Below are 26,936 nucleotides of genomic sequence, written 5' to 3' on the forward strand. Positions count from 1 at the left end.
AAAAATTGTGGGTAATGAAAATGAAACTTTCAACTAAGGGGTGTTAATGAGTTTGGCATGTTCGTGAATAGATTGGAGTCGGCTCGGTCAAAACTCGGCTTATAGTGGCTCGCCTTGGATTCGGACTCGGCTCGAGCTCGAATAAATTTAAAAGATCAAAAGCCAAGCAAACCACAATTTATAAGCTCGGCTCGATCGATAAGCAGTCCTATTTTTAACCTTCCTAATTTTAAATTTCTTTATGACAAATATGATCTTTTTTCCACCTCATTTTGAAGATAAAATAGACAAAAAAAAAAAAAATTGAAGTGAGGAAGGCATGATGCTATGGGGCCCACACAAAGGCAAAGATGGAATAAAGTCATACACTTGAAAATAAGAAACACTCTTTCTATGTCTTTGTAAGCCAAGTGCGCCTACACTTGGTCAGAATGCATAAACCTACTAATTATCTTTAGATTTTAAATTCTTTAGTCTTATTGGATAAAGAAAGCACTATATATATATAAATAGCTTTAACCTATGCCATCAAAGATTCAAAGCAATCCCCTTTTACGACCACAACATCTCAATACACCCTTCATATATAGACTATAGTTTATTCCATCATTGCTTTTTACTATAGCTATAATGAGGTTGCCACAAAAGCTCTTCTTCACCTTCTTCCTTTCCTCCTCCATTTTTCTTCTCATAGGTACATAAATTATACATATATATATCACTATTATATAATCTTTGATTGTAGAAAAAATATAGAGTCGTGGAAGTTCAATGGTAGAGCTCTCTTCTTCGAACCATGAGGTTGGAGTTCGATTTTTATCTTACTCCCTCCAACCTCATGGTTCGATCCTTTTCAAAATTTACTTATTGAGAAAACGTGTTATTATTAGTTTTTTATTTGAGTTTCTCTTTACGTGTTTCATAAATTGAGCTCGAAGGGACATTCCCTTCGAGGCTTGTCCTAGTAAATTATCAAAGGAAAAAAAATAATAATATACCTTCTTTAATTAGTATGCATTTTCCATACTTTTAAGTCTCAAACAATGCAAATTAATTTTGTATTAAGATATATAATTCTAATTTTTTAAAATGTGTGTATACTTTGTTTTATTTGTTTAGGAATCAAGGTGGCAGAAAGCTCCTCAGTGAACCACCACCATCATCATCATCATAATCATAATGATGATCATGACACAAAGAAGCTGTTTGTATTTGGAGATTCATATGCTGATACAGGGAATAACAGAATTTCAATTGGTCAATCATGGAAAGAACCATATGGTATCACCTTTCCCGGGAAACCTTCTGGCCGTTTCTCTGATGGTCGTGTCTTCACTGATTTCCTAGGTAACTTTCTTTTCACCTCTTTTTATTAATTAATTAGCTAAGTTTTTGAGATTAAAGTTTCTATGCTACTTTTTGTATATTTGATTATAATATAAATAGTGATACTTTTCCTTCACAATTTCTCATTGCTTTATACTTTCTCTGTTTTTTTATAATCCGTTTTGACATGCACTATTCACATGTGTAACTTTGACAATCATTTTTGTGATTTGTACCTAAGGGAAAATATAATCATTTGAAATCTTGTTAGATTCGTCTCAATGCATATTTTCATAATATCAACTTTTTGTAAATTTTGCTTATTAATAATTAAAAATATAAAAGTTTAAATTACTGCATTGAGATGTATGCTCAAGAAAAACGAGTCAATTAAAAAAGTATGAAAGTATTTCTTTTTATTATTGGTAATTTTTACTTTGGACAAACCATGAGGTAACTTGATTTTGTATATCACTATCTACAAACAACTACCACTTTTTGATAGTATGCAAACAACTACATAAGAATATACTTAATGAAGATTGTAAGTTCTCTTTTAATCTAAAAGAAAAAAATTCTATTTTGATGATAATTATGTACATAACCTTAGTTATGAAAGTAACAAAAAATTACTGAATGATCACTATTGTTAAATGGTTTTTATGAAATTTTAAACCATAATTATGCATGGCCGTAAATATTTTCCCCTCCCATTTCCAACTTTCATGCTAATTGAACAAATTTTCTTTGAATTCTTTAAAAGATAGGACTACAGTCTACAGCCTACAGGAGTAGTCAATTTGTATTTCGTAAAAAGTTTTTGTCATTTTCGAAAGTGGTATATACAAAATTTATCTTTTTTCTTTAATTTTGCTAAACTACATATTAGTTTCTTTCATTAATTATTATTATATAGGCTATATATTCAAGTAACCTCACAAATTTATACAATCGATCATCTATCTATACTAATATGTTAAAAGGTGTTTCTAAACCAGGATCGATGCCACATGACACTCTTCATTAGGAATTTTTAATCCATGTAATTCACATAGAATCACATTTAGAAAAATACTTTGTATAAGATTTAATCCCGTGACTTCGAAATCATACATTATAATCTTAACCACTAAACTTAGTCATATTTTGTATTGTCATAAAATATTAATAAATGAAAAAGTCACTACGCGAGGCATAACCCTGATCTAAAAACTAGCTACTTACTAAAATACGAAATCAATGAAATAATATATGCGTGGAGTGCATTGCAACAATTGTAATATAATGTAATTTGATTAAACGTGACATTAATTAATATATAAGTTATGGGTTATTAGAAAGTACCTAGCTAACTATTGCGTACAATATCACTCTCAACTGATCTTTCATTAGCTTATTTTATATTCTTTAAGTACTAGTAGTAGGTTATGAGTTTGAGTATATCACTAACCAAATAAGCTAATGATGAGTAAGATATACATATTATCCCATCGGTCGTATTATTATTTAAGAGATTATTACACGTCTTGGTAATAGACAATTAGACATGCACGTAATTTTATTGTCATATAGAAGTATTTCTCTTTTCATGATGTTGAGTGCACATATAAACTATATACTTTCTTTGGCTAAATTCATAATATTAAATTACCATTTTTGTTAAAAACAAATCTTAACGAGTGAGTATCTTATATTGTATACTTAATACTTGGCTAATGAAGCTTGCTCAAATAGTCAACATAAATGATGTAACGTAAGTACGTAACAATTGTAGTAGGTTAAAATATGAAATTTTAATATAAATAATAAATAAAGAACTATTTCTTTTCCTTTTTCTTTATTTTTGTGATTTTGTCTACATCTCGTTGTCACGTTAATAATTTTGATCACACAATATAAGGATTGATTGTTTCTTCTTGGAGTAGCCTTCAGAAAGTCATTGTTAATGTTTTTTCTAAAGAACAAGAGAGAATTAATAGATTTTAACTTTGGTGTTATTATTGTAGCTATTTTGAAGGTGTAATAAGAACCTAAGAGGAGTACTTGTTGATGATAAATAAAAATTAGCTTGACTCTTGAAGATGTCAACTTATACAATGGTTCTAAAAGTATTCACCAACTACATTACTTACTTTTGAACAAATAACAAAAATAGACTATGCATATATATACCCTTTAAAAATCAGCCTTTAACATCTGAATTTCAGTAAAACGGTTTCTCTTATATTTTTTTTTTAATGAAAAGGAGTCCTAATAATTATATGATTCCATGAATATATAATATTTTTTTCAAAAAAAAGATAAACTTGGTTTACTACAAATAAAAGAATGAATAAAAAATTTATATACAATTCAATCTATATAAATATATTAAAAGACGTTTTTAAACAAGGAACTGTACCACGTGGTGCTCTCCCCAGGGAGTTTTAGTTCATGTAATTCATGTACAATAAAAAAAATTAGAATTTGCATAGTATAAGTTTTGTTCCCCTAGCTTCAAGTTCGTATACTAAAGTTTTAAACACTAAACCAATTTATATTTAATATTATCATTTATTTAAAATACAATATTAATAAATGAAATTTTTTCTTACACGAAATATAATCCGAACCTAATAACTAGTTTAGTAATCAAATAATGGCTAGTCAACAAAGGATGAAATGACTTCTAAAATCCTCCTAGCTCCCCCCCTTCCCCCCTTTTCTTTGTAGCTAAGAGCACCTCCAATGGCAAATTTTACCCTCCCCATATGGACTCTCTCTCCTCAAATGGGGCTCCCCATGAGTGGGGTTGGTTCCCCATTTAATGAGGATGCTCAAGTTTTAGGGGAGGTGCCCAAATGAAGAAAAGGTGGTGGGGTATATAATAAATAGATAAAATATTGTGTGGGTATGGGAAAGTAGGAGAGAGAAAAGGTGGTGGAGTATAGGAAATAAGAGAGAGAAGATAAATGGGGAGGTAGATGAGTGGAGGTATGTGTTTCAAATTTGAGTAAGGTAAAATGGGGAGGTAGTGGAAAATGAGGTGGACAAATAAGGTGAGGAGAGAGAAAAAATGGGGTGCCCCATGAATGGAGAATTTTCCCTTTTGTTTTTCCTTTGGTGAAGACTGAAGTATAGTATGATGTAGGATCCACCTTTCCAAAAAGAAAATAAAAAAGGTATACTTCCTCCGTTTTTTTTGGATATTATACTTTTTATTTTGAGAAGTTTTAAAATAGATGTTATACTTTTATTTTGAGTAATAACTTCTCTCTATCTCTCTCCTATCACATGTTCACATGGGACCCTTTTGTTTTTCATTCTCTCTATCTCTCTTCTCTCCAAAAATTACCTAGAAGTCCGTGATTTGAAAAGTGTAACATCTAAAAGAAAACGGAGGAATTATATAATTTGCACCTCTTCTTCCAGAATTACAATGACATCTTAGCTAGCACCAAAAAAAAAAAACCTTTATCTTTTCGTGGCTAGCTATATATGCTTCCTTTAACCATTTTTCTTTTGCTTCTTTTCTTTTTCACCATTTTCTTTAAAGTTTGAGTTTGTAGTATCGAGAGATGAGATTCCCTCTTTTTTGTTTTTCATATGAGTATATCTCTACGTACGGCTGTAAAAATTTGCATTATTGAAGGGCCCTTATATTCTTTCTCATCTTTACAGATTTTTATTTTATAGTGGGGCTAATCTTTACAGATGGTGTGTCTTCATACTTTATTGTTAGTTTGTTACATTTTGTTACTTTGTAATGTGTGATGTGTCCCATATCATCATTTCATCTTTGGGACCTATTTACTATGGTACTACTCCCTCCGTCTCATAATATAGTGCTTGTTTCTTTTTTTACGGTCTCCAAAATGTAACTTTGACCTTTAATATCTTCAATTCCTTATTAATAAAAAATATAAAAAGTTGATATTATGAAACTACACATTGAGACGAATCTAACAAGATCCTACATGAATATGTTTTTCTATATATACAAATGAGAATATTCAGTCAAAGATTTTAAAGTTTGACCACCAAAAATGAAATAGGCACTATATTATGGGACGGAGGGAGTATAATCTATAACGTTTCGAATTCTATGTAAAGCCAAAGTTTTCAGTATATACTTTGTTCTCATTATTTGGTCACCTTTAACTGATTAATGTTGCACCAACCTTATATTAGTTTGGTTTATTGATAAACTTTGTACCTCATGATTAGACTCTCATTTCATTACTTCATATTATACCATATAATTAAGCAGAGGGGTAGATGAGGGTGTGTAAGGAGCCCAACAACACAGGACTCCCAAAATTATAAAGAATACCCCAAAATATATTATTTTGAAAATTTTACTTCATATTTGAAGAAATAACCATTGTTTCCCACCCTTAATAAATTTGCCAATGATTTATCTTTAGATTTTCAACTTTCCATTTTTAGAACTCTAACCTTCGATCTTTATTTTCTATAAATTTAGGGGACCAATTTTCATGTTAGAACTGGGTCTCCAAAAATTTTAAGACGGCCCTGAAGTTAAGTTTCTTGAAAGTCATACAAAAGGCAAAATACCTTCTATTACACCTTATCGAAATTAAGATTATTGTACTCCCTATATGTTTCACAAAGACCTCTCTCCTTTACTATTTTGTGGTTTTCATAGACATTATAACCATTAATAACTACTCCCTCCGTCTTTTTTTATTTACTACATTTTGCCATTTAGGGGTGTTTCAATTTATTTGCTACATTTGCAAATATTTCCATATATAGTACATAGGTCCACACTTTATTTACAAATTTGCCATCACTCCCTTCTTGATTTTGTAAATGTTTCCATATATAATACATAGGTCCCACAATTTACCTATTTGTTTTTTTGTTAATTCCATTTATGTCAATGGTCCCCACTCCCTCCTTGGTCTTTGTGAAAAAGTGCTTGTAGCAAATAAAAAAAGACGGAGGGAGTAGTTAATATTAGGGTCTGAGCAACGTCTTGGTGAGAAAAAGGCTTACTCGGAGAAATTGGGTGAAAAATACGTAAAAAAAAAAAATAAAAATTTAATACTGACAATATTGCCCTTCATTGTAACACATATTTGAATGGTATAAAAGTAAATACAAATCTCTCCAACACCAAAAAACAAAGGAAAATAAAAAAATTAATACTGATAATTTAGATATCTAGTTTTTCTCAACCAAAAATTTTCACTTCTGATCTATTTATCTACAATCATGTTACTATTAAAGTACACTAGATCATATTCTACTCTCTATTTTAAAGACCATGTGCACCCACACAACACAATGGCTTAATATTACCACTTTAATCTCATCAGCTAGCTTTCAACCTTAAAGCTATCACATCCCAAAAGTTCAGACAAGATTGAAGATTTATGTTCATGACATTTATATATATTCTAATCTGAAAGAATAATTAATGCATGAGAGTGTGAATTAGTGTACACTAGTGAACAAATTACTACAAATATGTACGTAAAGTGAATTGAACTGAATTGAATTAAATAGCTCAACACAACCTCCTAATTATGTTGTTGATTGGCATTGCGCAGCTAAATATTTGGGTTTAAAATCCCCAGTACCTTACAAGTTCAGAAAGTACAAACCCAACAATTTGAAGTATGGGATGAACTTTGCATTTGGAGGGACCGGAGTATTTGATACACTCGCACCGTACCCAAACATGACAACCCAAATCGATTTCTTTGAACGCCTTCACAAAGACTCCTTATTTACACATTCTGATCTACAAAATTCTATTGCTCATGTTAGTCTTGTTGGCAATGACTACTCAGCTTACCTTTCTCGAGGTGGTACCATTCAGGTAACTTACTATATATATACTTCCTCCGTCTCAAAATATATACTTGATCACGGTCTGATTTTTTCGTTATGTGTTTTTAAATTTTATATAAGGCGAAATATAATCATGTAGGATCTATATATAACTTCGTTATAAATAGTAAACTAACTATTTCCCTTGTATTTGAAATAGGGATTTCAAACATTCATTCCCCAAGTTGTTAATCAACTAGTTGTGGATATTCAACGTATTTACAACTTAGGAGTGAAGAAAATCTCAGTGACAGCATTACAGCCTTTGGGATGTCTACCTCGAAACCTAGTAAATGATCAATGCAATGACACATTCAACCAAGCCGTTGTCTTCCATAATCTCTTATTGCAACAAGCAATTACCAGGTTGAACAATCAAACTACCAATGATCATGGCTCTCCGATCGTCATTATTGATTTATACACTGCTTTTTTCTCTATCTTTCAAGGAAGAGAAAATAATCAAGGTTAGTCATTGCCTCATTGGTTAATATCACCTTATTTTTAGTAGCACTAGTCTTTATTGCACGTTATGCATGCAAAGTCAAAGGATGAGTGGTAACTGTAATTGTAATTGCTTTGCACTTTTTTAGATCGTTTTCCCCTTTTTATTTTTATTTTTATTTTTATTTTTAAACTAATAGAGTGTTAGGCTTTGTAATTTTATTTTCTAGTTAAGGATATATATTAGTAAAAAAAACAATGGACACCAAAGTACTTAAAGTTCTCATATATAATAGAGATACATAATATTCTCTTTGTTTTGAAATAAATTTTTATATTTTATATTTCGAGGAATAGTTACCAATTATTATCATAGATGTGAATATTTGACCATGCAATAATGAGTTTGTCTTGTAAGATGCCGTCTACTTTTAATATAAAATTAGGCAATGATAAGTGTAATATTAAAAAGAAAATTAGTCCAATAGTGACTAGTTAATTTTTTCCGGTGACTACTTAATTTTTTCGGTGACTAGTTTAATCCATTTAGTGACTAGATGTACTTTTATATTAAAATTAGACCGTCTCTTTAAATAACTTTGCTTCTTTTATGCAGGAAATAATTCGAAATTTGACAACACAATGAAGTCATGTTGCACTGGCATAAGTGAAAATTATACCTGTGGAAGTGTAGATGAAAAGGGTAATAAGATGTACAAGGTATGCCAAAACCCAGAGTCTTTCTTCTTTTGGGATGAAGTACACCCTACACAAGCAGGTTGGGAAGCTCTAAGCTTAGCTTTACAAGCTAATCTTGAAGAACTACAACATTAATTAGCTAAGGCTTTCTTTTTTCTAAGAAAAATGGTCAATAATTTTTAGAGTAATAAAAATTGTACAAGTGATTGTACATAAGTTTTCATTAGTGTTTATAATTGTGCTTTTCATCGATGTAAGATGTGTGAATGAGATCGATTCTTTGTTTGTTCCTTTATCTATTTGCACACTTATTGATTCTTTCAACTTCCAGCAAAATTATGTGATTCGTTGATGTAAGATTAGAATTTAGGTTTCTTAATTCTTCATTAAACCTAATACTTCCTTTGACTCACAATTTCATGATTCAATCAGCTAAAATCAGTAATAAGTATAAAGAGATGCAAAACTAACTATTTTTATTCGACTGCTACAAGATCAATAATTCCATGAGCTTGGACTTCTGTTGCTGACATAAAAACATATCTTTCCATATCTTCGGATATAACCCATAAGGGTTTGCCCGTTCTTTGTCCATGAACCCTGGTGAAGTTTCGCACAGTTTCAAAAGTTCTTCCGCTTCTAGGAGATGAAATTCATTTTTTTTTTTTTTTACAAAGGCTACCACTAAACTAACAACAAACAAAGACAATTAAGGGTGACATCTAAACCCATTAGCTAAAACATGGGCTCTTGAACTTGTAACCTCTCCACCTTTCGCACTATACAAACTAACAGAGACGAAGCAATAGCAAGGATATGCTCAACCGTCCATTTGAGTGATAGATTAGATGAACCTTTTGCTCAAAGGAGGAGGATAACACCTGTAGAGTCAGTTAGCAAATGAATAGCAGTAAAACCCTTTCCTATCACCCACTTAATACAATGAAGAATTGCAACCAATTCAGCTTGCAAAGCAGACTTGGCAATGAAGTGATGACCACCAGAACGATTTTGATTATCAACTGCATTTGTTCGCAAACCAACTTGCACCAGCACGAAGAGGAACATTCATTTTATTAATAGAACTCTTACAGTTTGTATAGCAGAAAGGATTTGGAAGGAAACGATAGGAAGTGCAAGGGTATATATTAGTTTCCAATGATTGGTTCAAAAAAAAATTAGTGAAAGGAAATAGAAGGAATTGGACGGAAAGACTTTTTAATAAAAATTTAACTTTCCTTTCCCTCCAAAAAATGGAGGAATCTGAAAGGAAATAAAAATTTAAACCAAAATTTTACCTACGAGCTCATGACATTAAACGTTCTAATTTAACACTGTATGTCACGCCACTTAATAAGCTATATCATAATTTTAGGTTATTAATTTAGAATAAATAGTGTTTCATATAGATAATACATATACACATACTCCCTCCGTTTCCTACAGATCTTCCTTGTTACTGTTACTACAGATACCAATAAAAATCAAGTTGTGTGGGGTGGGGTGGGTAAAGTAGGAGAGAAAAAGGGGTTAAGATAAATAAATAAATAAAAAGCGGTTAAAGTAGGAGAGAGAAAGAGAGTAAAATTGAATTAATAATGTAATAGTGGACCATATGATAGGGACATAAGAGGGTAAAAAGGGAAAAGAATTCCAAATAAGGAATAAAGTAAAAGAGGAAAGATCTTTTGAAAACGCACTTAAACGAAAAGAGGGAAGATCTTTAGGAAACGGAGGGAGTATAGTTTAGATAAAAAAAAAATAATATTTTTGTTTACAATATATTATGGAGATGTTTAAGTATATTAAATTGATGATAAATATGGTTTACAATTATAAAAAATTATTAAAAGAGGCAATCTAATTTTAATATAAGAGTAGACCTAGGGTCTGTTCTCCCCAGCTTATTTTTAGTTCATTTCAGCTCAACTCAGCTCAGTTCAGCTCCATTCTTTTATAACCATTTTTTTTAATATTATTATTATGTTGGTCTAATTTATTTTACTAATTACTCCTATTATTATATTTATTTTTATATCATTATTATTAAGTATTATTATTATTATTATTTCCATATATTATTTTGTTTATTATAGTTTCACTCATTGTTATTACTATTACTATTAGAAGGAACATGGTTTAGGTCAAAAACACAAATAAACCCACATTTTTTAGCCCATAAATCGATCAAATCACGTCAAAACGGTTTATGATGCAATTTTGCGCGGTCCGAATCCAATCATTATTTTTATTACTAAATATATTATATTATTAAATCTAATTATTAAAATAGTAATATTAATTTACTTCTTATATATTATTGTTATTATATAATCAATAATCATCATCAAGTATTAATATATTAATAAAAATAATATAAAATAATTATTATTAATTATCATTATTATTATTAATTTATGATTATTAACATTATTTCTTCATAACTATCATTTAAAAATATCCAAAAATACTATTATTATTCATTATTATTACTTATCATTATAATTATTATATAATATTCATATTATTATTGTTTAAATATTATTTATAGATTTGTTACATTCAATTTAATTCAATTCAATTTAATTCTGTTCAATTTAGTTTAGCTCAGTTCAGTTCAGCTGTTTTATGCCGAAGAGAACATGCCCCTAATCATTAAATGGATTAAACTAGTCATAGAAAGAAATTAACCTAGTTACTATTGACTAATTCTCTTTTTAATATTGGGCTTACCATTGCCTAATTTTAATTTAAAAGTAGAGTGTCTCTTGCAAGACAAACTCTACAATTATATAAAGCAATTCTCGGATGGATCTAGTTCACAATAATTTATTTATAATTTAGATAAAAAAAATAAGATTTTTGTTTACAATATATTATGGAGATGTTTAAGTATATTAAATTGATGATAAATATGGTTTACAATTATATAAAGCAATTCTTGGGTGGATTTAGTTCACAATAATTTATTGTAGACCCAAAGCAATTATTTTTTTTTATTTTTGAGGGAAAATGCAATCTATCATAGATTACGGGCCAAATTGTCCATTAAGGGAAAATTGTCCACCCAAACCGATTATATTATAGAAAATATTGATAAAGTTAGAGAAAATTAATTATGTTAATTGACTATATGAAAATCTAGTTATACCATACCAAAACGGAATATACAAAAGATGATTATATCATACAAAAGCTGTTTATATTAAATAAAAATATATTATATCAAATAAAAATTGACTACATCACATGACACGTGGTGCACAATAAGTTACCGGACACCGACTCCATTCGAACTTTTTTTATACAATGTATATATACTTAGAAAATTTATAAAGATTTGTATCATTCGAAAGAAGTTGAAAAATAACTTTAAAAAGATCCATTTATAATAAGGTTAAAAATTTGTAGAAGAAGATAAAAGATTTCTCTAAAAATATCTTAGATTATCTAAGATAATAATATTACGATTCACTTTTTTGATCAACTAATTTGTGAAAACTTTGATATAATTGTGATTTGTTATAATACTTATAGTTTATATAAAACATATGTTGCACATAAATCTGATATTTATTCAAGTAAAACGAATTTCATTTCTTACTAAATTTTTTATAACACAAAGCATATACTCTACAGTCTACACATAATCCAATGCAATATTTTATTCAAGTAACATGACTTTCTTTGACCGTTAATAAATCATTTAAATGGAATGGGTGTGAGAGAGTTACAAATCTTACATACTTTCTCCGTTTCATTTTATTCGCTACACTTTTCAATCACGGACTTCTAGGCATTTTTTTGGAGAAGAGAAAGGTAGAGAGTAAAAAGAAAAGGGACCCATGTGAGAGAAGAGAGATAGAGAGAGTTTATTGCCCAAAAAGGAAGTGTAGCCGCTCATAAACCCTTAGTTGAACATGAGCTAAGCATCTAACCAGAGTGGTGTTACTGAAACTACCTCCAAACACCAACGGGGTAGCTTAATGATATCATAATTAACTTACTTGATAATTAGCAAAAGAAAATAACTACCAACTATTACATCCTGACAGATAACTAAATCCAATTTTAGAAATTTACATAACCCAATAATAAGCAAACTATTTATAAAAACAAAATAACTCAAAAGTCCAGCTTCCATGCTTGATTTTTAACTACTTGAATCACACGCATACCCAAGTAAGAAATCCTTCCCACCTTTTCTTTCTATTCCTGCAAATTAGGGGACTCTGTCCCCCAACCATAGCAAAACATTCCACAATATACTCAATCAGCAAGGCTGGTACACAAGCTCCACTTATCACAAAAGAAAAAGAAAAATAAAACGTGTCTTTCCATAAAAGTGATAAATTTTCTTCCTTATTATTATTACTAAAGATCTTACCAAACAGTTTCAAATCTTATCCAAATTGACTTACACAAATATACAAATGCTTGGGAATAGTTATAAATAGATATACGATTTACTTTAGACCCACATAATTTTGATTAGGGAAAGAGAACCTGATTAGAGAGATATAATTGTGTCTAACTGATGAGGGACGTCTCCCCTCTCTTATCATTTCTGCTTGCAAGACTTTCAGGACATGTCCCAATACATATTCATATTCCTTATCATTCACATAAACAAACATCACTGCTAAGCAGCTTCTTTCCTCAATCGATTCATATATACAAAATAGAAATCATCGTTCTTATACAGTTAATATACGAAACAAAACATATTTAGAGAATTGATGAAAATCATTCTTTAACAAAGACTTTTTAGAACTAATCTCATCATGTGAAGTCCTCACTAAGAGAATAAAAGAATCTTTATTACAACAATTTATTTGATTTCAGGCTTTAAGGAAACGTTATATACTAGAGAGGGAAAATAAAAATAGTTCTTTCTTCGAAAACACTATGGATACCTAATTGTAAAATATTGATTTTTAAAGAAAATGATTAACTAAGTGAAGGTTGAGTATTATTCATCAAGAGTTCCTATTCTTAAGGTAAAGTAAACTATACAAAGTTTTCTGTGAAATTATGAAATTCGAAAGTATAGTTTAAGATTGTTATTCAAAACTATTCTTTGAGAAACACCTATTATTAGTAGGGTCTTATGTATCTAAATATTACTTTGATAGTATTATTATATTAATAAATAGACCTTGAAATCGAAACAATCCATTTTTGTTTCTTTTCCGATAAAAATATAATTTAATCGTTAAAAGTGCTTAATCATCATGATTCAATAATTTTGACTCCCATACTATTATATTAAGCTACTGTCCCTTTATGTTAAATTACTCAAAAATTCTTCTTAATAAAGTTCTTAACACTTTAGACAAAATTTAATCTCAAAAATTTAGTAATGATAGTCACAATTTGGTACTTAACTCAATTTTAGTTCTTAGGTACTTGTATCCACTAATTCTTATAATTAACTATAGCATAGCTACTGCCATATTAAGTATACTTTAATTAGAAACTTCATACAAAACAACTAGATACATATCCATGAATTATAATGTTCAAAAATCATGTTTTTGTGACAAACTAAGCATAAAACTAGTGGGAAACTTCACATGCACTTGATTAGTCACCAAAAACAATAATTATCCAAATATATAATCATCATAAATCCACATGCACACAACAATTTCGTAGCAATAATCACACACAAATAATTTACAGAAATTTTTAACCAAAATTAAGTGTTTTAGTGTAATGCTTGTGTACCTTGCTTGCTTGCTAGCTTTTTCACTCCTAAACCTCCTTGAAATCTTGATTCTCTACTGAACTTCTTAGTACCTATATCCAAAATGATATATCATCAATAATCTCATAAGAATACTCTCAAAAATCAACCCAAAGAATCAATTTTTCAACCATACATTACTTACCTCACCTACCTTTTTCTTCCCTTGACTTTGATTAATCTCCTTGGACCTTTGGCTTAAAAATTTTTCTTCCCAATACCTATTATCAACTGAAATAACTAGATATCAACTTGCATGTAAATTTTGAGGAGTTTTTATGCAGCAATTTAGGAGAGGGAGACGAAGAACCAAAACTGGTTCCTAAAAACCAGAACAGGCGAGTAAGAGAGAGAGGAAAAGAAATCTCTGGGCCTTTCTGGTTCTCACTCTAAATGGAATGAAATTTCTACCCTAAGTTCCCTTATGTATTTAAGACACCCTCATGTAATTATTTTAAGCTTTGACGGAATTTATAAGGTTCAAATCTCTAATTCCCATAAAGGTGTGTTCAGAAATTTCTGAACAGTCCCCATTTAATGTTTTACCTTTGTTTACCCACTTAAAGCTTGGATATCCACTTGAAAATATAAACATAAACTCCCAATAAGCCCATATTCATACCCAATTCCTTTTCTCCTCTTGGATCCATCTCTTTTATTTTATTTAAATCATTTCTTACTAACTCATTATTCGTGAATTCTATAAATAAATTATTTAATAATGCATATTTGTAACTAATAATGTAAAACAAATCTTAATCCTATTACTTGATATTGTATATTTAATAACCTTAAGAACGTTTATTAATTCTAACTTAGATTCAAACAATTCTACACAAAAATCACTAAAATAGAGAAGAGCTTACTTAGTTTGAATTGCTTCAGATGATCGAGCACCGAAATTGAGAGAGATGAGAGGAGCACCGAAATTGAGATGAGAAAGAAGAGACGAATGAGGAGTGGAGGACTGAAGGGATAAATTGGATTGGGTTGAATTTGTTTGGGTTGAATTATTAATTGGATTGAATTTGTTTGGGTTGAATTATTAATTGGGTTAAATTATAGACTGAGTTAAATTTGATTGAGGGCCTGTTCTGATCAACTTAATTTCAGTTCAGTTTAGCTCTAATCAATTCAGTTCAGTTCAGCTTCAATCAGTTCAATTCAGTTCAGGTCCTACTATCCTCCTCACATAAACAATTCAGTTCAGTTCAGCTCCAATCAGTTCAGTTCAGTTCAGATCCAATCAGTTCAGTTCAGTAAATCATAACAGGCCCTGAGTTATGTCCGAGCCAGGCAGCTTGGCTCGCTTTCAAGACAATATGGTCCGGACCCAGTCTGACATTTAGAGCTTTGCCCCGAAAATACGCAGAAGAGCTTTAACGTGGACGAAGCTGGAGTCGTAGATGCACTGTAGCCTGTAGGAGAGTCATAGATGCACTTTGGTTCCCCCGTGTCACTCGTGGGTCACCCACCTTAGGCTTCTCTTTGATCTAGTGTTGGTGACGGCGTGGTCGGTTTACAACATCCAGAAGGAGTCCACTTTTATAAAGCTAATTCATAATTCATTTACAAATCGAGCATTTGCTCGGGGCTTATCTAGTAATATTAATAACACAGCGCGTGTGTAATGAGCTATTTTATAAGCGCCATAGTTAGATGATAAATATAGCGCTTTTATAAAGCGCTATATTAAAACTTAAAAGCTACATATTATTAGCGCTTTTATAAAGCGCTATAATCTATAAACATATATTAAAAGGAGTGCCGCACAATGTCGATGCACCACATGGACTTTTGCATCTTGTAGTCGCGCCACATGGACTCTTCCAAATACGCCATGTGTCCATGAATATATTCAACTAATAAGATTAGTTAAAAAATTGCAAATACAAAGGTTTGAACCTATGACCTATAAGATGAAATGTTAAGTTTCAACCACTAATCCACAACAATTTTATTAGTTACAACATCAAATAAATTATTATAATTAAGTCTCATGGTCATATTTAATTAACTAATTTAAAGGTTATGTATTATTTATTTTTCTAATATTTTTAGCTACAACTACGAGTATTATTTTCATGCTAAAAACTTTGATCTATTGTCTTTTAAATTTACTTACCAAAACTCACAAAATAAGCAATTTTATATACGGAGTACTCCGTATAATATACATTAATTCACTTACCAAAACACTAGTTAAAACTTAAAAGTTATTGTCTTCTAATTGAATTGTCATATGGAGTACTTTACTTCATAATTTTATTGGAATACAAAAAAATTAAACCACCTTTTTAAAAAAAAATTAAACCACCTTTTTTCAAAAAAAAATTAAACCACCTTTTTTCAAAAAAATTAAACCACCTTTTTTCAAAAAAATTAAACCACCTAAACCATTAACCTTCGCTCATCCTCTTTTGTCGCTGCTTCTCGCTGCTGGTGCTCACTTTCCTCCTTCTCCACGCTGTTGTCGCTGTAATTCGCTTTTTCGACTCTCCAATCAGGTACAATTCATTACTCTTCCCAATCAAGTTATATTCGTACAATTTATGCAATTAGCGGTTGTGAATTTGGGGTTAAATTGAGTTCGAACTAGGGCTCGGATAATGATTGGATTTTTGCTCGAATTATGTTCCAACTGTGGCTCAAATTATGACTTGAATTAATTTTTTATTTAGGGCTCGAATTGTCTTCGAATTATGGTTAGAATTGTGTTCTAATTAGTGCTTGAATTGTGTTCTATTTGTTTTGGAGTTCATCTAATTTTGGGTTGAATTTTTTTCTCAGTTTTGTGTTCTGATTTTGGTCGTCTTTTTATGGTGTAAGTGATTTTGGTCGTCTTTTTATGGTGTAAGTGAATCATGAGATGAAAGTTTTGATTCGTGACATTAACAGGACTCTCCAAGGAGAGTGGACTGTTAACTTCATGCATTCTCCAAGGAGTGCCAACTGTGTGGCACATGATCTAGCTGCTCATGCTCTTTCCATGAATTGCAACACCAAAGCTTATGGCTATATTCCTGATTGTGCTAGGATGGCGTATGAGTATAACATATCTCAGATTGGTCTTGAGAAGTACCATTCTAAAAGGGCTGAAGTTTATAATCTCAAAGCCCTAACGGCTGATCAAGTAAGTTTAAAGTTGAATATTTTTAATATTTTGTATTAGTTGACTACTTAAAAGGCACTAACTATTTGTCTTCTTTTTTCAGATATTACCCTGCCACATATGCGAACCTGTGCCTCTGAATCAAATAGGTCCTGTTCCCTTGTTGATGACACCTCCGGTGGAAAATGAAGTTCCTGTGCCTCCGGTGGAAAATGAAGTTCCTGTGCCTCCTGTGGAGAATGAGGTTCCGGTGGAGAATGAAGTTCCAGTGGAGAATGAGGTAACTTCAAGAGTGCATGTTATTCCTTGTTTGTGTTGTGTACTTAACTACATATCATGTATATTTGACTCCTCTGGTCATCTTTTCAGACTCCGGTGTCAGTGCCGGTCTCGGAGGAGGTATTGCCCACATCTCAACCTCAACCTCAACCTCCAATATTGGACCAATCTGAAGACATGTCATACTAGCACAATCAGGAATATAGCCATAAGCTTTGGTGTTGCAATTCATGGAAAGAGCATGAGCAGCTAGATCATGTGCCACACAGTTGGCACTCCTTGGAGCATGCATGAAGTTAACAGTCCACTCTCCTTGGAGAGTCCTGTTAATGTCACGAATCAAAACCTTCATCTCATGATTCACTTACACCATAAAAAGACGACCAAAATCACTTACACCATAAAAAGACGACCAAAATCAGAACACAAAACTGAGAAAAAATTCAACCCAAAATTAGATGAACTCCAAAACAAATAGCACAATTCAAGCACTAATTAGAACACAATTCTAACCATAATTCGAAGACAATTCGAGCCCTAAATAAAAAATTAATTCAAGTCATAATTTGAGCCACAATTGGAACATAATTCGAGCAAAAATCCAATCATTATCCGAGCCCTAGTTCGAACTCAATTCAACCCCAAATTCACAACCGCTAATTGCATAAATTGTACGAATATAACTTGATTGGGAAGAGTAATGAATTGTACCTGATTGGAGAGTCGAAAAAGCGAATTACAGCGACAACAGCGTGGAGAAGGAGGAGAGTGAGCACCAGCAGCGAGAAGCAGCGACAAAAGAGGATGAGCGAAGGTTAATGGTTTAGGTGGTTTAATTTTTTTGAAAAAAGCTGGTTTAATTTTTTTGAAAAAAGGTGGTTTGATTTTTTTGAAAAAAGGTGGTTCAATTTTTTTGAAAAAAGGTGGTTTATTTTTTTTTGAAAAAAGGTGGTTCAATTTTTTTGAAAAAAGGTGGTTTATTTTTTTTTGAAAAAAGGTGGTTTAATTTTTTTTGTATTCCAATAAAATTATGAAGTAAAGTACTCCATATGACAATTCAATTAGAAGACAATAACTTTTAAGTTTTAACTAGTGTTTTGGTAAGTGAATTAATGTATATTATACGGAGTACTCCGTATATAAAATTGCTTATTTTGTGAGTTTTGGTAAGTAAATTTAAAAGACAATAGATCAAAGTTTTTAGCATGAAAATAATATTCGTAGTTGTAGCTAAAAATATTAGAAAAATAAATAATATATAACCTTTAAATTAGTTAATTAAATATGACTATGAGACTTAATTATAATAATTTATTTGATGTTGTAACTAATAAAATTGTTGTGGATTAGTGGTTGAAACTTAACATTTCATCTTATAGGTCATAGGTTCAAACCTTTGTATTTGCAATTTTTTAACTAATCTTATTAGTTGAATATATTCATGGACACATGGCGTATTTGGAAGAGTCCATGTGGCGCGACTACAAGATGCAAAAGTGCATGTGGTGCATCGACATTGTGCGGCACTCCTTTTAATATATGTTTATAGATTATAGCGCTTTATAAAAGCGCTAATAATATGTAGCTTTTAAGTTTTAATCATAGCGCTTTATAAAAGCGCTATATTTATCATCTAACTATGACGCTTATAAAATAGCGCATTACACACGTGCTGTGTTATTAATATTACTAGATAAGCCCCGAGCAAATGCTCGATTTGTAAATGAATTATGAATTAGCTTTATAAAAGTGGACTCCTTCTGGATGTTGTAAACCGACCACGCCGTCACCAACACTAGATCGAAGAGAAGCCTAAGGTGGGTGATCCACGAGCGACACGGGGGAACCAAAGTGCATCTATGACTCTCCTACAGGCTACAGTGCATCTACGACTCCAGCTTCGTCCACGTTAAAGCTCTTCTGCGTATTTTCGGGGCAAAGCTCTAAATGTCAGACTGGGTCAAGACCATATTGTCTTGAAAGCGAGCCAAGCTGCCTGGCTCGGACATAACTCAGGGCCTGTTCTAATTTACTGAATTGAGCTGAACTGAACTGAACTGATTGGAGCTGAACTGAACTGAACTGAACTGAATTGTTTATGTGAGGAGGATAGTAGGAGCTGAACTGAATTGAACTGATTGGAGCTGAACTGAACTGAATTGATTAGAGCTGAACTGAACTGAAATTAAGCTTATCAGTTTAGGCCCTCAATCAAATTTAACTCAGTCTATAATTTAACCCAATTAATAATTCAACCCAAACAAATTCAACCCAAACAAATTCAACTCAATCCAATTTATCCCTTCAATCCTCCACTCCTCATTCGTCTCTTCTTTCTCATCTCAATTTCGGTGCTCCTCTCATCTCTCTCAATTTCGGTGCTCGATCATCTGAAGCAATTCAAACTAAGTAAGTTCTTCTCTATTTTAGTGATTTTTGTGTAGAATTGTTTGAATCTAAGTTTGAATTGCTAAACGTTCTTAAGGTTATTAAATGTACAATATCAAGTAATAGGATTAAGATTTGTTTTACATTATTAGTTACAAGTATGCATTATTAAATAATTTATTTATAGAATTCACGAATAACGAGTTAGTAAGAAATGATTTAAATAAAATAAAAGAGATGGATCCAAGAGGAGAAAAGGAATTGGGTATGAATATGGGCTTATTGGGAGTTTATGTTTAAATTTTCAAGTGGATATCCAAGCCTTAAGTGGGTAAACAAAGGTAAAACATTAAATGGGGACTGTTCAGAAATTTCTGAACACACCTTTATGGGAATTAGAGATTTGAACCTTATAAATTCCGTCAAAGCTTAAAATAATTACATGAGGGTGTCTTAAATACATAGGGAACTTAGGGTAGAAATTTCATTCCATTTAGAGTGAAAACCAGAAAGACCCGGATATTTCTTTTCCTCTCTCTCTTACTCGCCTGTTCTGGTTTTTAGGAACCAGTTTTGGTTCTTCGTCTCCCTCTCCTAGATTGCTGCATAAAAACTCCTAAAATTTACATGCAAGTTGATATCTAGTTATTTCAGTTGATAATAGGTATTGGGAAGAAAAATTTTCAAGCCAAAGGTCCAAGGAGATTAATCAAAGTCAAGGGAAGAAAAAGGTAGGTGAGGTAAGTAATGTATGGTTGAAAAATTGATTCTTTGGGTTGATTTTTGAGAGTATTCTTATGAGATTATTGATGATATTATTTTGGATATAGGTACTAAGAAGTTCAGTAGAGAATCAAGATTTCAAGGAGGTTTAGGAGTGAAAAAGCTAGCAAGCAAGCAAGGTACACAAGCATTACACTAAAACACTTAATTTTGGTTAAAAATTTCTGTAAATTATTTGTGTGTGATTATTGCTACGAAATTGTTGTGTGCATGTGGATTTATGATGATTATATATTTGGATAATTATTGTTTTGGTGACTAATCAAGTGCATGTGAAGTTTCCCACTAGTTTTATGCTTAGTTTGTCACAAAAACATGATTTTTGAACATTATAATTCATGGATATGTATCTAGTTGTTTTGTATGAAGTTTCTAATTAAAGTATTACATAATATGGCAGTAGCTATGCTATAGTTAATTTTAAGAATTAGTGGATACAAGTACCTAAGAACTAAAATTGAGTTAAGTACCAAATTGTGACTATCGTTACTAGACTTTTGAGATTAAATTTTGTCTAAAGTGTTAAGAACTTTATTAAGAAGAATTTTTGAGTAATTTAACATAAAGGGACAGTAGCTTAATATAATAGTATGGGAGTCAAAATTATTGAATCATGATGATTAAGCACTTTTAACGATTAAATTATATTTTTATCGGAAAAGAAACAAAAATGGATTGTTTCGATTTCAAGGTCTATTTATTAATATAATAATACTATCAAAGTAATATTTAGATACATAAGACCCTACTAATAATAGGTGTTTCTCAAGAATAGTTTTGAATAACAATCTTAAACTATACTTTTGAATTTCATAATTTCACAGAAAACTTTGTATAGTTTACTTTACCTTAAGAAAAGGAACTCTTGATGAATAATACTCAACCTTCACTTAGTTAATCATTTTCTTTAAAAATCAATATTTTACAATTAGGTATCCATAGTGTTTTCGAAGAAAGAACTATTTTTATTTTCCCTCTCTAATATATAACGTTTCCTTAAAGCCTGAAATCAAATAAATTGTTGTATTTCACATGATGAGATTAGTTCTAAATAGTCTTTGTTAAAGAATGATTTTCATCAATTCTCTAAATAAGTTTTGTTTCGTATATTAACTGTATAAGAACGATGATTTCTATTTTGTATATATGAATCGATTGAGGAAAGAAGCTGCTTAGCAGTGATGTTTGTTTATGTGAATGATAAGGAATATGAATATGTATTGGGACATGTCCTGAAAGTCTTGCAAGCAGAAATGATAAGAGAAGGGAGACGTCCCTCATCAGTTAGACACAATTATATCTCTCTAATCAGGTTCTCTTTCCCTAATCAAAATTATGTGGGTCTAAAGTAAATCGTATATCTATTTATAACTATTCCCAACCATTTGTATATTTGTGTAAGTCAATTTGAATAAGATTTGAAACTGTTTGGTAAGATCTTTAGTAATGGTAATAAGGAAGAAAATTTATCACTTTTATGGAAAGACACGTTTTATTTTTTTTCTATTTCTTTTGTGATAAGTGGAGCTTGTGTACCAGCCTTGCTGATTGAGTATATTGTGGAATGTTTTGCTATGGTTGGGGGACAGAGTCCCCTAATTTGCAGGAATAGAAAGAAAAAGGTGGGAAGGATTTCTTACTTGGGTATGCGTGTGATTCAAGTAGTTAAAAATGAAGCATGGAAGCTGGACTTTTGAGTTATTCTGTTTCTTTAAATAGTTTGCTTAATATTGGGTTATGTAAATTTCTTAAATTGGATTTAGTTATTTCTCAGATTAGGATGTAATAGTTGTAATGTGAAACTTTCCACAATGGAAAGTATAACGAGTATTATGAAACGGAGGAAGTAATAGTTAATAGAAAGAGAAGATGACACGTATAACAAAGGTGAAAACTTTTTTTTTCTGACGGCGCTGATGAAAAAAAAAACATATCATATTATCATTTAGTATAATCTATTTAAAATCTCATAATCTAAAATCAACAAATTCTCTGAAATCCTAAAAATATGAGATAACCCAAAAGTAAATATGAGATAACTTTATAAGTTAGCTCCTCTATTACGAATAGAATAAGAGATAACATTATAACTTTTCACCTACATAAGATTACTTTTTTTTTGTTGACACGGTTTCGGATTTCCTTAAACCTCACTATCTTCAAGAGTATATTTTGTTACTATATGGTGTTAAAGATATTTATGTTAGTTTCCTAAACCTATTATCATTCAGTTTACTCGGGTACTATATATAATAACTCAAATAACAGTATAACGCCAATTCTCTGTCTTTCTCAATTTTCAACCTCTTAGTTTTCACCTGAACTAAGAACAGCTTCAACTATAATCTATAATAATGGCGCAAAGAGGTAGAATGATGAAGAGAAAGAGAAAATCTCCTACTGTGCTACCTACTGATATCTTAATGGAAATTATAAGTAGGTTACCTATTTATACCATCCTTCAATGTTCCCGTCCTTCATCATTACGTAGTATTACTGGTATTAATGTCGAGTTTAATCGTATTGTCAAAAATCCTCACTTTGCTAAACTATTCCAACGCCATCACAATAATAATATAACTTCTCCATCCACTTTCATGGGTTTCTATGACAATTCTAGTATCTCCTATCTCATAGAATACGAGAAGAAAAATAACACCCTTGTCTTTACTCATAAATTCGACACGAATTGTCTTGTACCAAATAATGACAAGGACTCTAGAATAATAATGTCAAATTTGCACGTTTTGTGTTCTTGCAATGGTGTGCTTCTTGTTAGGTACATACACAAGATTAATGATGGTACTATTGGTCGTCTTCGCGAGTCTTTGCTTCTGGTAAATCCCGTGACACGTCGTTGTTATACTGCTTTTGAGTATGACGAACCATCTCTGATAATGGAACCAAAATATGGGCTGGGTTATAGCCAGAAGTCGGGACAATACAAAGTGGTTAGGTTTACAGAAAATATATCTGAAAGACACCGAGTTCTTGAGGTCTTAACTCTATTAGGCAATAGCAAAATTTGGAGAACGATTGGTACATATGATGATCATGATGGTTTTTATAATGTCTTAAGTGCTCCAGTTTTGGTGAATGATTCGTTGCATTGGCTAACAAGTCACGGAAATTCAATCTTAAGATTCGACATCGATACTGAGGTTTTCGAGTTCTTTCCTACACCCTACAACGATGAGTGGATCATGAATGTTAGCTTCTTAAGCTTGTTAGATGGGTTACTTTGTGTTGGAGCCTCCAGTATATGCACATATAATAGCAGTCCTGAAATTTGGGTGATGAAGGAGTACGGAGTGATGAGTTCTTGGTTTCGTGTTTCGGTGATGGATGATTATTATTATGGTGAATCATTGGAGTTTATCCAAGTCCTCGACAATGGCAAGATACTAATGATATCGCGTCTCAAAAATAATTTTGTGATTTTTGATATAGGAACAAGAAAGAGAGAGTCTCTTGTAATGGAGGAGATTGATCCAGATTTGAGCTGTGGGTTCAGATTACTACCTTTCATCTCCAACTTCTTGTCATTAGATGATCGATACAAATCTATAACATAAATTGTAAGGAAAGATACAAGTCTGATGAGATTGTTATCCTTTGCTCGAAACTGTTTGTAATAATAATAATCTATTTTTTTATAAGGTAATAATAATAATGTATGATATATAAGAAAGTCAGTTCAATAATTGTATGGGAATTGAGTATATTAATTTTTTGGTGCGTTTTTTTTTGCATTACGTTTACATGGTTGCATATTTACATGCTCACTTTCTTTTAAGAATATACACAAAACTGATGCACATGAATTTATGGAAAAATAACAAGTTGTAAGTCCTATTTATATTTAAATTATCAACAACTTACTTCTAGAAGGATCTACAAAAATCAATAATTCTCTATATGCATGCCTAACAATTCTTTATTAGGAAAATTTTATAAAACTACCTTTTATAATCAAAAAATTTCAAAAAAACCACCTTTTAAAATTTTCATAAACTATCTTATATAACAAATATGTTTTAATATACTACCATTTTATCATAAATGAGGTTTAATCATTAAACTGTAAATTGTTTTTTCTGTCTTCCCTTCTGTTTCTCTCTTCTTTTCTCGCTACTCTATCGGCAACCACCCCTATTGCGACTACCATTTATTGATTAGTATTAAATATAAATGTAAAATGGTAGTATATTGAAAGGAATTTATATATAAGATAGTTTTTTGAAAATACTTTTTTTAAAAAAAAGTTGGTTATAAAAGGTCGTTTTTTGAAATTTTCCGTTCTTTAAATTAGGTAGCAAAATGCATATCCTCTTCACTCATTTTTGTATCGCAGATTAGGTAACACCAGAGTTTGTCTTAAACTTTAACACCTTCTAGTAAATCACCTTGTGTAGATTCAAAGAAGATCTCTCTTCTATCTCTTCCAACATTTTTCTCAAAACATTCACAAAATAGATTTATGCTCATGATCGAGCTCAAACTTCACCTAAACAGCTTAACTCAAGCTCAATTAAACTCGAACGAACAGACAGGAACACTCGAAAATTCGTCTCGCTTACACTTGCGCTTCTAAATTTACACTTGACATCTTTATTCTATATGGGAAGAGGGGTAGGACACCAAAATATTAGAAACCCCATATTACCCTTATTACATCTCTATTCTAACTACTTACTTTGAATAAAAAGTAAAAAATTTAAAAACAGAAAAGAAAACTACCTAATTAATTTAAAAGTAAAAAAAGACATTACAAAAGAAAACCATCAACAATTTAAATATCCCTATTTTATTAAATATAATTAACAATTAATTTAATTTTTTACATCCCCTAAAAAAATTAATTTTTTACGTATTTTCGCACGCATCGCGTGCATATAAAAACTAGTATATAGAAATGCACCATAGCTTTTATATCATCAACTGATGCACATTTATTACCTCCATTTTCAAATCTCAAATACTAAACTGAAGACACAAACACACAATTCCCGTGCAATAACAACCAATTACTCATTTCCTAAATAAGGAAACATACTTGCAGCATTAAATTAACAGCAAAAATAGACCTAATTTTCCAAACTCTCAAAATACTTTCAAATATTTTAACATTTCAATCAAAATAAACACCGATTTAAGCTCATTCATATCGCACCAAAAAAAAAATCATAAAATTATGTCACTGAAACTTACATTGTCGCCGTCAATGCCGGCCTAGGTACATGATGTACATGTACTGCTCGCTGAACCACCTGAACCGGCAATTGCTGAGCTGCCAATTGACGAACCGGCGATTGCGAATTCCGATGAAGATGACGGTGTCTCCGCCGTTACGCCGCCATTTCTACTCTCTCCATAAAAAAACTCAAAACTTCTCGATTTCCGGCCAAAAAAAAGGATTTACAATGCGTGAAGAGAAGTTGCGAGAGAAGAATGATTGAGGAGAGAGAATGTGAGGGAAGTGTTGGAGAGAAAGGAGGTGAGAAATTAGGGAATTGAGGGTTTATAGTGAGCGAAGAGCAGTTACGACTTGCGACTTGCGACTTGCGAGAGAAGACTGATTGAGGCCTTGTGGTCGAACTATGGAGAGAATGGGTGCGAGGCGTTTGACGTTTTCTTTTTTAAAAAAAATTCTCAATTTTATGATTTCAAAATGGTCCGTTTTATTGAAACCGTAGTATGTGCAAGTGCAACGTAGCAAAAGAAATTTTTTTCCACTAGTGAAGGATAAAATGACAAATGATAATGTATAAAAGTTAAATAATTAACCACATAATTTATATAGTCGATCTAACATAAATGTGGATAATAAAATTGGACCGAAAGAAGATTAGAAGATAGAGTCCATTGTTTAATATGAGACTGACTGATGTCATGTTGATGTCATGCTCATGTATCGAACCAACAATAGAATTAGTTAGCGTTTGGACCTACTAGTTATACTAGCTTTAAATTGCTTTTGAATGAATTATTAATATATTAGTTAAGCACTAAAGTATATATAAGCGAAGCGCTTAAGTATACTAAGTATATCATATAAACCATATTATAACGCATTTTATTGGCCCTAACTTCAATATCACACATAAATCATTTCCTTTTTCTTCTCTAATCAATGGAAACATCCTAAAACCTGCATTATTTTCCTCCTGCATTCTATGCATACAACCTAAATTCGTTGTTTAATTTGAATGTAAGTAAAATATATTAGCACGAGTTTGTAATGGCAATGTCCACGAACACTTATTTTGTTGTTGTTTCACCTAATAAGATGTGTTTCACCTGATAAGATGTCGG

The 26,936-nt window shown here is 31.2% G+C and overlaps 3 protein-coding genes and 1 long non-coding RNA gene across 4 annotated transcripts; 3 read left to right on the forward strand and 1 right to left on the reverse strand.

The window, feature by feature from the left end:
• Positions 1–457: 457 nt before the first annotated feature.
• Positions 458–8,605, forward strand: LOC104898391 (GDSL esterase/lipase At5g03610). The gene is made up of 5 exons (XM_010685469.4): positions 458–694; positions 1,120–1,347; positions 6,885–7,156; positions 7,328–7,634; positions 8,228–8,605. Exons 1-5 carry the CDS (start codon positions 631–633, stop codon positions 8,443–8,445), a joined length of 1,089 nt encoding a protein of 362 aa, XP_010683771.1. The 5' UTR covers positions 458–630; the 3' UTR covers positions 8,446–8,605.
• A 3,120-nt stretch (positions 8,606–11,725) lies between these two features.
• LOC125499401 (uncharacterized) lies at positions 11,726–15,193 on the reverse strand. Its single transcript, XR_008970469.1, has 4 exons — positions 14,926–15,193; positions 14,214–14,290; positions 14,041–14,112; positions 11,726–12,542 (listed from the first exon to the last, which is right to left on the reverse strand). It is a non-coding gene; the product is annotated as an uncharacterized LOC125499401 (long non-coding RNA).
• A 1,473-nt stretch (positions 15,194–16,666) lies between these two features.
• On the forward strand, positions 16,667–17,639 carry LOC125491754 (uncharacterized). The gene is made up of 3 exons (XM_048633844.1): positions 16,667–17,192; positions 17,275–17,451; positions 17,541–17,639. Exons 1-3 carry the CDS (start codon positions 16,929–16,931, stop codon positions 17,637–17,639), a joined length of 540 nt encoding a protein of 179 aa, XP_048489801.1. The 5' UTR covers positions 16,667–16,928.
• A 5,336-nt stretch (positions 17,640–22,975) lies between these two features.
• On the forward strand, positions 22,976–24,196 carry LOC125491755 (F-box protein At3g07870-like). Its single transcript, XM_048633845.1, has one exon. It carries the CDS (start codon positions 22,976–22,978, stop codon positions 24,194–24,196), a length of 1,221 nt encoding a protein of 406 aa, XP_048489802.1.
• The last annotated feature ends 2,740 nt before the right edge of the window (positions 24,197–26,936 follow it).

This window comes from Beta vulgaris, chromosome 7 (genome assembly GCF_026745355.1).
Source record: "Beta vulgaris subsp. vulgaris cultivar EL10 chromosome 7, EL10.2, whole genome shotgun sequence".
NCBI lineage: Eukaryota > Viridiplantae > Streptophyta > Magnoliopsida > Caryophyllales > Amaranthaceae > Beta > Beta vulgaris.

Coding starts and splice junctions, on each gene's coding strand:
- LOC104898391 (XM_010685469.4), top strand. CDS start 631: ATGAGGTTGCCACAAAAGCTCTTCTTCACCTTCTTCCTTTCCTCCTCC. Junction 695..1,119: donor CTCCATTTTTCTTCTCATAG/GTACATAAATTA, acceptor TTATTTGTTTAG/GAATCAAGGTGGCAGAAAGC. Junction 7,157..7,327: donor CTCGAGGTGGTACCATTCAG/GTAACTTACTAT, acceptor TATTTGAAATAG/GGATTTCAAACATTCATTCC.
- LOC125491755 (XM_048633845.1), top strand. CDS start 22,976: ATGGCGCAAAGAGGTAGAATGATGAAGAGAAAGAGAAAATCTCCTACT.
- LOC125491754 (XM_048633844.1), top strand. CDS start 16,929: ATGAAAGTTTTGATTCGTGACATTAACAGGACTCTCCAAGGAGAGTGG. Junction 17,193..17,274: donor AAGCCCTAACGGCTGATCAA/GTAAGTTTAAAG, acceptor TTCTTTTTTCAG/ATATTACCCTGCCACATATG. Junction 17,452..17,540: donor AAGTTCCAGTGGAGAATGAG/GTAACTTCAAGA, acceptor TCATCTTTTCAG/ACTCCGGTGTCAGTGCCGGT.